At 41.0% G+C, this 10,592-nt stretch overlaps 1 protein-coding gene across 2 annotated transcripts; it reads right to left on the bottom strand.

Moving 5' to 3' along the window:
• Positions 1-5,449: 5,449 nt before the first annotated feature.
• On the bottom strand, positions 5,450-7,528 carry LOC107392032 (claudin-4). Of its 2 annotated transcripts, none has more exons than XM_015969604.3 (2): positions 6,969-7,528; positions 5,450-6,896 (listed from the first exon to the last, which is right to left on the bottom strand). In XM_015969604.3, the coding sequence occupies exon 2, from the start codon at positions 6,768-6,770 to the stop codon at positions 6,099-6,101; it is 672 nt and encodes a 223-aa protein (XP_015825090.1). In that variant the 5' UTR covers positions 6,771-6,896; positions 6,969-7,528; the 3' UTR covers positions 5,450-6,098. The 2 variants fall into 2 exon arrangements, with proteins under 2 accessions (XP_015825090.1, XP_015825098.1); XM_015969612.3 differs by having other exon boundaries at positions 5,450-6,893.
• Positions 7,529-10,592: the final 3,064 nt, after the last annotated feature.

Here is a 10,592-nt window from a genome sequence, read left to right as displayed (position 1 = left end):
CCTCTTTAGTCTTCAAACATTCCGATAAAGAAGAGCGGGGACTTTGATCTTCGTCGGTAACGAGCACTCTCACGCCTCATGCATAACGTGCGCGTGACAGGTCGGTGTGCTAGAGCAGGAAGACGCAGCTGTGCATAATGTAGAGCCGGTTGTTACCGTGGACGCCGGCGGGAGCTGCCTGGCCACGTGTGAAGGTAGCAAACGTAGTATGACAATGCAAAAAAAAAAAAAAAATGTCAGCACAGAAGGAACTGGCATTCTGCCTCAGCTTGTCCAACTGTAATGTGGCTTTAAAGCGACACGCATCCGCCGCGGTGTGGCGGGCATGTGGACACGGAGCCTGTCCCTTTAAGAGAACTGAGCTCGTGAGAACCGATGGTGAGAACAGAGAGCAGTAGAGAAGAGTCAGCTCTTATGGAGGCAAGCTGATGAATTGTATGTGCATCTTTTATTCACCTCTTGGGAAGGTGGGAGAAGAAGGGCGAAAATGTTTTAAAGGCGTCGAACACTGAAAACGCATTATTTATAATTATAATAGTAAGGTTGAACATGAAAATAGTCTTCCAACCATATTTCCTGCATTATCTGGTGAAAAATAGATGGTTCTAAGAGTTGAAAAGTATGACAAATCTACGTCACACTGTCACTTAACATTGGCCGTGTTCCTTCTGAGGAGATTCGATCACTGGTGATCGGCACGCAGTGCATGCCGGTTAGATTTGTGTCCGACTTAACGCTGACTACGCTGACTTGCTCCGACGTCACGCCTACGTAGGCAACGATAACCTCGTGAGATCATGGCGCTGCAGTTGCTCTCCACCGGCTGCAAAACCTATGGCCTGATGGAAAACGCCTGGCTCTCACCTGATCTAAGATCTGATAGGAACCAGAATTTTACACTATTATGAATGCTAATGCGATAACTTCAGCCATCGTCACCCACAAGCTACATGTAGGGAAATCTGGCCGACATAAACGCCCGTCTGCTCTCGTCTCTTTTCTAGGCGAGGTGCTTCTCATCTCGAACAAGGCCATTAATGGACTGATTCATTCTTATTAGCAACTGGGAAGGCTGTTTAGCGTCCAGGAAACAGCATAGGACGTCTCAACTAGCAGAAGCTAACATTAGCATTAGCAGCTCCTTGACGTAGCAGAACTCCTTCTGTGGTGGTGGTGGTGGTGGTGGGGGGGTGCTCTTATCCAATCTGAGGCAAGATGTCCAAATATCAAGAAATAAGACAAAATTCTGTCTTCTAAACTTATTTTGGCCCAGTCGCAATACTTGCACTGCACCCTACGGTCTTCAGCTAACTTTGAGGAAGTGTGCAGTAAAGTGCGTATTACACAAGTGAGCAAATAATTGCCAAATTGGGGCAGCGAGCATTGCATCATCAACCACAACACATGGCAGGATGCTGGTCTTTATTTTGCTGCTTAATAAAAAAAAATTCTATTTTCAAACTAAACAATTTTTGGGACTAAATTTACATTCATCGCTGTCCACATAAAATCTCAGTCTTGAATATTCTGAGCATGGATAAATATTGCTGATCGTCTTAAAATGACTTTCTTTCACTTATGAAATGATAAAAATCTGGTTCTAATATTGAAGAATTGAATTTCCATAAACATTCCAAATATTTCTTTTATCCTGACCAGAAGAGGAAATAATTTTTTAATTTATAAACATTTTATTGCTGACTCTGCAGTCTGTAAAATACTGAATGATATTAAAACAAGAGATTAAATTACTATCGTGTCCAAAGACAAACACACACCAGCAGCATTGTCGGTTAAAAACATTTTTAAACAGACATTTGATGTATCTTTTCAACAGAGAAGCATGTGATTTTAATCATACATGCACAATAAAATACTAAATACCTCCATAATTATCCTTGAAAATACATATGTTCAGAAAGGGCCATTGCTCCGCTTTCTCACAATTCCCACATAGCAATGGATTGTTGGTACCCTTCGCTGAAGTCCACATCGATGCGGACATCGGTGAAGTGTGCATTAAGGGTGCAAAGGGGGTGTGGTCAGCTTCCCATTTGAGAATCAATCAGGACACCCTATGACCAGGATGGGAACATGCAATTAAGGGGTGCAAGGGTGGTGTGAATATTGGGACAGGGCCATTCCCCTCCAGTTGACTTGAAGTAAACCACAGTAATAGAAGCTAAGAGTTGAAAGCACTATTTGTTAAGAAAAACTTCTTGTCTCTAAACTGAACTTGACTGTTCAACGTGATTAAAACTTTCAATGAAAGCCAGCCAGTTGAGGTGGCTCGGGCATCTGGTCAGGATGCCTCCTGGACGCCTCCCTGGTGAGGTTTTCTGGGCACGTCCAACCGGGAGGAGGCCTAAAGGTAGACCCAGGACACGTTGGAGGGACTACGTCTCTCACCTGGCCAGGGAACGCCTTGGAATTTCCCCGGAAGAGCTGGCCCAAGTGGCTGGGGAAAGGGAAGTCTGGGCCTCTCGACTTAGGCTACTGCCCCCGCAACCTCACTCCGGATAAGCGGATGAAAATGAATGGATGGATGGATGGATGAAAGGTGGTGTTGGCAACATGTTATTTAAACAAAAAACACATTGCATGCTTTTGTTCAACTACCTTTACTAAAAAAATTCAATGAGATGGAATCACAAATAGCCATAAATCGTTGTTTAGACTTGAAATATTGTTCCATTCCAGCTGAGGGTGGAGCATGGTTAAGTAAATGATTCATTCGTGAGTGGAAGGCTATACAGTGTAGAAGAGAAACTGGTTTAAACATGTCGTTTTAATGCCTCATACACTCAAAAATACATCTGTGCCTTTTTTTGTGTGTATTGTTTTGTTTTTGCAGAGTTCACAAAGATGCTCAGTAATTGTGGAAACTGTTCAGCATTAATTCATATTTGTATTTTTTATTCAACTCCTTGGGGGGGAAAATGCTTTAAATCCAATTAAAACATCTGGCATGTTTGACACGCTGTCAAAAATAAAAATGGGATGACATGCAGTTAAAAGGCATTCACTGCTTGAAGCATGCTGCGGGACTTTAGTCAGACAGCAAAATAGTTTTATTTTGAAACGTATTGACATGCATTTTTATCTAAATCAACTTTAGCTGAATTGTTATATTTCTGTAAAACACACTACGTTTTAAAATGCTTAAAGACATTTTTGTAGTTTCTTACAGATATGAGCCTCTCTAAAAGCAACGTTTTCAGTTCACTGAAAACTAAATTTTTATGTTTAACAAGAATTTTGTTTAGCATGAATTTTAAGGGTCAAGAAAAAATAAAGAGCGTTAAAATGTATAAAACTAATGTTAGCTTTGCTTTTTGTACTTTTTAATTTTTTCCTCAAAGCAAATCAATCTGTAGTTTCTGGTTTGTCGACAACTTGAAGGAAGTTTAAAAACTTTAGATTAGTGAGTACTTACTGCCCCCTAGTGTAAAAAAAGATGTGTTTACTGCCATTGACATCAAAATCAATTCTTATTCTGTCAAGCCCGCGTCTTTTTTTCTTTTAACGATTTTTCAATATTTTCTATATGAAAATATTTCAGAAAATAACCAAAAAAACGTAAAACAAACCGAAGTCTGAAGAAATAGAGGACAAAAACAAGGAAAAAGAAATGTGAACATGAATTTCAAATGAGCATTAATGAGCTCAGCTCTCTTCTACTTCTTGTCTTTTTTCAATCCTGTTTTTAAAATAAAATAAAATATTTAATTACAAAACCAGAAAGCACAACTTTTTCCATTTTTGGAAAATAACTAAATGTCTACAGCAAACAGCCGCTAGAGGGCGCCGGGTTTCTTTCAACAACTCCTTGGGTCCAGACCTCAGTACAGTGAGCTGAATTTATACTTGTTGCTTTTGGTCAGTTTCTAGGAGTCTGGAATTTTGTTAGGAAAAGAGTAACGGAAACAACAATCTGGTGCTCTAAAACACTGATATTCAATAGGCGGCCCGCGGGCTCGGCTTCTGACCAAGTCCTCCAAACACACCCACATCACCCCGCTTCTCCTCCAGCTTCACTGGCTGCCAGTCAACTTCAGGGTTCATTTCAAGATCCTGGTTCTGGTCTATAGGGCCTTACATGGACAAGCACCATCTTACATTGGTGATCTTCTTAGTCCCTACACCCCCAGCAGGTCCCTGAGGTCCAGTGACCAAAGCCTACTGGTTGTGCAGCACCAGGCTAAAGGTCAAAGGTGACAGATCATTTGCTGCCATGGCCCCCAGACTCTTGAACTCTCTTCCCCTGAGCCTAAGATCAGTGGACTCAGTGGTCTCCTTTAAAAGCAGCTGAAGACTCACTTGTTCAAGCTGGCTTTTGTATGACCTTCTTCACCACTCTCTCTTTATTCTGCTCTCCCCACCTATTCCACCTCCCTCAGGATCCACTGATTTCCCTCTTATCTCTTCACTCTCACTCTTTCTTAACATTTTTAAAATCACAATTGCCTATTTTTGCTCATTTTAAATCTATTTTTAAACATTTTCTAAAAAATTTTTTAAATATTTTTACATTTTTTGTTTTTGTGAAGCGCCTCGTGATTTTTATCTTGAGAGGCGCTATAGAAATGATATCTTCTTCTTCTTCTTCTTCTTCTTCTTCTTCTTCTTCTTCTGGTCCGGCCACGGGTTGTTTAGTTGAGTTGCCCTCGGACCATTACATTTGAGTTACCCTGCTCCACAAGCTGCCGCTAAACCAGCAGTCCTTCATATGAAATAAGAAAATTCAAGGAAATTATCTTAGATTAGTTTCCGTAACGAAAGAACAAACACGCGTTCACACCACTGCTCTGATAATAAGAAAAACACTCTTACAATTAAGCTTTTTACTCTTATAAAGAAAATCTGCAAAAAATCTAAACTACTTATTTAGAGTTAACTGTAACAACAAGACAAGAAGAACATTTTTCATTAAAAATAAAAAATCTAAAAATTATTTACAAATTTCTTTGTTAAATGTTTTATTAGCAGAGTTAATAGTCCTGTTGCAACTGCTGGGGCCCTTCATCTCCATAGCTCTTATTTTGTGGGATAAACTGGGAACCACCGGGTGAACCTTCAGGAATAATGATGAATCAACTGAAAGCAGCTTAAACAAACCTTTAAATAAGTAAATGCCATTTTTCTAAGTAAAACAAACATCTTTTGAATCCGCAAAGTCTGAGGCTTTGTGAGAATAGCTGCATATATACACATATATATGTACATATATATGTGTATATATACATATATATGTGTATATATACATATATATGTATGTGGAATCTAGTTAGATCCCTGCAAAAAAGATAAAACAGTTAAATTTCATCTTTAATGGTTGATTTCAGGTGTGCTACGTTGATTTTGTTTAATGTCAAACTGACAGTGTACTGCACATTTTCAACTCTGTGGCATTTGGTATTTCAGAATGTAAAAAAGTCCAACAAGAAAATAACCAATCAATTATTTTATTGATAAAAAAAATCAAAGAAAACAACATAAAAATGTTGTATTTGTTAAACCAGAGCTGCAGTAATTACGCTTACAGAGATGCAAACATAAGACCGTGTGTAACGGTAAAATTAAGATATTGTTTTAATTGTAATAACGGCAAACATCACAAAAATGTGTAAAAAGTAAGTAAACAGCCAGTAGTCCAAACGCCTACGCACACACAGTTTCACAATACACACTGACCTTCTGTACACAGACCGCCCACACACACACTGATGCACACACACATCACCACATGCACTCACACACACATGCAGAGGCAGAGAGGCATGTGAGAAATGTAAATCACTTCATTAGTGAAGATCAAATCATCTGAATTCCTCCTACAGTTCATCTCAACTCCTACTGAGTCACAAGTAAAGTCAGTGCTAGTAGCACGTCCATTTATAGTCACAATCATTTTACATCCACTACTTTCCAAGAGAAGAACATTTAAGCTTTAGTACCATTTAAAAAAAAACGTGTAAGCATGAAGAGAAAATCCAAACCAAACTCCAAAATCACTAATTTAGCACAAAACCACGAAATGTTTCAATAACTACAGTTTCCACGTTTCTCTGACAGCGTGTGAATCCAATAAAATGGTGTCATACAAAAGATTTTTCCTGCTTCTTGACCTCTGCTGCTGCCTCTGGAACTGAGCTGGCCTTTGTTGATGCTGGTCTTAAAACGGGCAGCGCCCTTCCTCCTGGTGCAGAAGAGCCGACATGCATCAGAGCTCCTCCCACTAGCAGCAGCACGCTGGCTCCCCAGCCCAGGTACAGCGCCGGCCCCAGTTCCCTCTTCAACGGCGCTGCGATGCTCGGATCGTAGAAGTCTCTGATTATGGCGTAGGCAGTCCAGCAGATGGGCATCAAGTAGGCAAGGCCGGCCACAACAAAGAGCACTCCTGCTATCCGTGACAACCGAGCCTTGGAGGCCTGGTTACTGTCGCCCATGCAGTGAGTGCACTTGGCCCCCAGCACCCCTAGAATGAGGGCCAGGACACAGAGGAGAAGGGACATGACGACGAGGCTTCGAGCCGCTTGGGCCGACGTGGGCAGAGCCAAGGTAGAGTCGTAGGCCTTACACTGGATGTGACCTGTGGTTTGAGACAGACAGTTCATCCACAGTCCCTCCCACAACATCTGGGCAATCACCAGCTCTCCACCTACGAAGGCAGACACGCGCCACAGAGGAGCCGCACACACCAGAACGCCACACGCCCAACCCAGCAGAGCCAGGACCAAGCCCATCAGCTGGAGACCTGTTGATGCCATGGCTCCAAGTTTCTTCTCGTCCGTATAGTTTTTACACGGTAGATTCTTGGTAAGCCAGTGAGCTATCCAGAGTCTTCCGATGCTAGACAAGCTCCCTTCTTCTCTTCAGAACCTTTTCTTCATCTACTGTAAGAACGAAATCATCTTCAGAAAATGTACTTGGTAGAAACATATTTCAGTTTGACTCCGAGAACTCACCTTTCCCTCAGATGTCCGTGGATGTCTCAATCAGCCCGTTTTTAGATGCAGCGCCGCCACATGATGTGAGGACTGGTGTCTCTTCTGTTGTGACTGGACAGCTTGTCTCACTACGTCTCATACAGTGTGGAGTAGGAGGCATCAGAGTGATCCTGCATAATAAATGCTCGACACAGTTAGTTATACACACAACGCCGCTTCATGAGGACACTGGGACACTTTGTTAGGGACACACTTGGCTGCTAACAGATTCTTCTCTCATGGAGTTGGTATGGACCTGTGGACAGATTAGGACAAAATACAACATATGGATGACTAACTGGAAGCTGTTTAGCTCCACTAACAAGTGGAAGACTTGCAGGATTCCCTCCTGCCTTCCCTTCCTGAATGAGTTGATTAAACTTTATTATTCATCAAAGTAAAACAAACAAACATTTTTTTAGGGATATGTGCGCTTAGCAAATTATTTATGATTCAAATCCAATTGAATTTGTACCAAAGATTAAAGTAAACGCCACATTATTGTAGAAAAACATGACCTGAATCCTGTTACCAGCTGCTTTCTAGTGATGTGTCGGTCGCGAACGAACCGGCTCTAAAAGCCGGCTCTTTGATGTGAACGACGGGAGCCGGCTCGTCATTGGGAGCCGTCCCCTCCCCTCCCCCCTCCCCTCCCCCTGCCTTGGTGAAAGCCACAGGCGATTGGTCAACATATGTAACTGCAGTGTTGGGAGTAACGCGGTACAAAAGTAATTAATTACTGTAATGCATTGCTTTTTGCTGTAATGTGGTAATGTAAGGCATTACAGGAAAAGAAAATGGTAATATTTACTCGGTACAATTGTCAGTAACGCGGTAATTACAATGCATTTTTAAACTCAGAATCAAGCTGCGTTTCTTAAAAATTCAAATTGCGGGAAACCCGAAAAAAGTTCCAGTATCTACATATATTACGTCATTTATGGACGCAGCTTTGCGGGCAGAGAGGACGCAGCGGTAACGGCTCAAATACTCCAGCTGCATTCTGCACGCGGCCGCTGTAACATTCACAAAATCCCTCCACTAAAACAAAATAATTCGCTTGCGATCGTTCAGCGCATATTCTCCGGTATTCTGTACTTTTCTGACGTGCTTTGCCTCAGCTGAGTTAATCTGGGCTCCGGTGATTTCAACTCATTGCTGCTGGAGCGCCGCATATGTGAAGATCCCGTTGGCTGATTAGTTAGAAAGTAGGAAATCTAGGAAACGGGTTTTCTGGAAGACGGAGAAAACATGCAGCATGTAGGGAGGTTAGAGAGAGAAAGGGCAGGAAATTATTCAAATAAAATCAAGAAAACAAAACAAAGTGCTTGTAAAGAAAAAAGTAGGTAGATTTATCCCCAATACACATTTTTACCAGTGAAAAGCAATAATATATAAGCATTTAATATTTATACATGTGATAGAATCAGATCAACCCAGAAGTCAGTCCCACATCCAGGGCCGTATCAAGGCATTTGAGGACCAAGGCAAATAGGCTTGGAGCCCCCACCACCTCACTCGCTGCTCAGTTAATCTAAGATGGCAGCATGCTGAGAGTACAGATTGTTGTTGCTTTTATTTAATAAACAATCATTTTAAAGAACTGTTTTTAACAGCAATCCTAGCTCAGACTCCACATCACCTTCCACCGGATGTGTCATGAGTTCACCAGGCATCAGATTACCAAACTCATACTGAAGTTGTTTTGATGAAAGTAACTTAGAGTAATGCAAAATTAGTGTAATGCCTTACATTTTAAAATCAGTAATATTGTAATGTAATGAATTACTTTAAAATGAAGGTAACAAGTAATAAATAATGCATTACAGTTTTGAAGTAACTTGCCCAACACTGTGTAACTGTGTGTCCAGCAGTGTTGGGCAAGTTACTTCAAAACTGTAATGCATTATTTATTACTTGTTACCCTCATTTTAAAGCAATTAATTACATTACAATATTACTGATTTTAAATTGTAAGGCATTACACTACTTTTGCATTACTTGAAGTAACTTTCACCAAAACAACTTCAATATGAATCTGGTAATCTGACGCTCAGTGAGCTCATGACATATATGTGGAAGGTGATGTGGTGTCTGAGCTAGGATTGCTGTTAAAAACAGTCAGATATAAAAACAGTGCTTTAAAATGATTGTTTATTAAATAAAAGCAACAACAATCTGTACTCTCAGCATGCTGCCATCTTATAGGGCCATCTGAGCAGGGGTGAGGTGGTGGGGGCTCCAAGCCTATATTTGCCTTGGTCCCCAAATGCCTTGATACGGCCCTGGATGTGGGACTGACTTCTGGGGTGATCTGATTCTATCACATGTATAAATATTAAATGCTTATATATTATTGCTTTTCACTGGTAAAAATGTGTATTGGGGATAAATCTACCTACTTTTTTCTTTTCAAGCACTTTGTTTTGTTTTCTTGATTTTATTTGAATAATTTCCTGCCCTTTCTCTCTCTAACCTTCCTGCATGCTGCACGTTTTCTCCGTCTTCCAGAAAAACTGTTTCCTAGATTTCCTACTTTCTAACCAATCAGCCAAAGGGATCTACGGAACTCAAACAAAATAAATAAATAAATAAATAAATAAATAAGCTTCGCGCTGCGCTCCAGCAGCAATGAGTTGAAATCGCCGGGGCACAGATTATGAACTCAACTGAAAATTACGTGAATACCAGAGAATATGGGCTGATATAAATGATCGCAAACGAATAACTTTGTTTTGGTGGAGCGATTTTGTGAATATAACAGCGGTCGCGTGCAGGACGCAGCTGGATTATTTGAGCCATTACCGCTGCGTCCTCTCTGCTCATAGAATTCCCGCAAAGCTGAGTCCATAAATGACGTAATATATGTAGATACTGGATCTTTTTTCAGGCTTTCCGCAATTTGAAATTTTAGGAAACCAACATCTTGATTCTGGGTTTAAAAATGCGTTGTAATTACCGCGTTGCTTACAATTGTACCGAGTAAATATTACCATTTTCTTTCCCTGTAATGCCTTACATTACAACATTACAGCAAAAAGCAATGCATTACAGTAGTTAATTACTTTTGTACCACGTTACTCCCAACACTGGTGTCCAGACTGTCCACACACAGAGCAGTAGGGGCGGAGAAGAGGGAGGATCATACTCAGACAGACACACAGCAGAGCACATGCAGTGGAGGGAGACGAGAGGGAATGAGGAGGAGGAAAAAGGCGAGCGAGAGAGAGGAGAGTGCGACGAAGACGGTGAGAAAATGAGCGCCAGCAGTCGGAAAGTGGAGATTTCTAAAAAGTGTTCAGTTATTAAATCCATAGAAATGATACATATTTGATATATTGCTTTTTTTACATTAGTAAATTATTTTACATATAGTTTAGCATTATTTTGGTTATAAATGTACTCTACGCAACAGAAAATCTGAGGAGCCACTTGGGAGCCGAAAGAGCCGGCTCTTTTTGGTGAGCTGAGCCAAAAGAACCGGCTCTCTAAAAAGAGCCGTAATTCCCATCAATGCTTTCAGTTTAGTTTCATTTTCGCTGAAACTGCAATGGTAATCTGAAGAACGTTTTATTTGAGGGGTGGAGGAGAGGAGGGGCGATG

This window comes from Nothobranchius furzeri, chromosome 6, assembly GCF_043380555.1.
Source record: "Nothobranchius furzeri strain GRZ-AD chromosome 6, NfurGRZ-RIMD1, whole genome shotgun sequence".
Lineage (NCBI taxonomy): Eukaryota > Metazoa > Chordata > Actinopteri > Cyprinodontiformes > Nothobranchiidae > Nothobranchius > Nothobranchius furzeri.
This window is presented reverse-complemented; position numbering and strand designations above follow the sequence as displayed.

Bases quoted from the DNA above. Each gene is read 5' to 3' on its own strand.
- LOC107392032 (XM_015969604.3), bottom strand. From the start codon at position 6,770: ATGGCATCAACAGGTCTCCAGCTGATGGGCTTGGTCCTGGCTCTGCTG.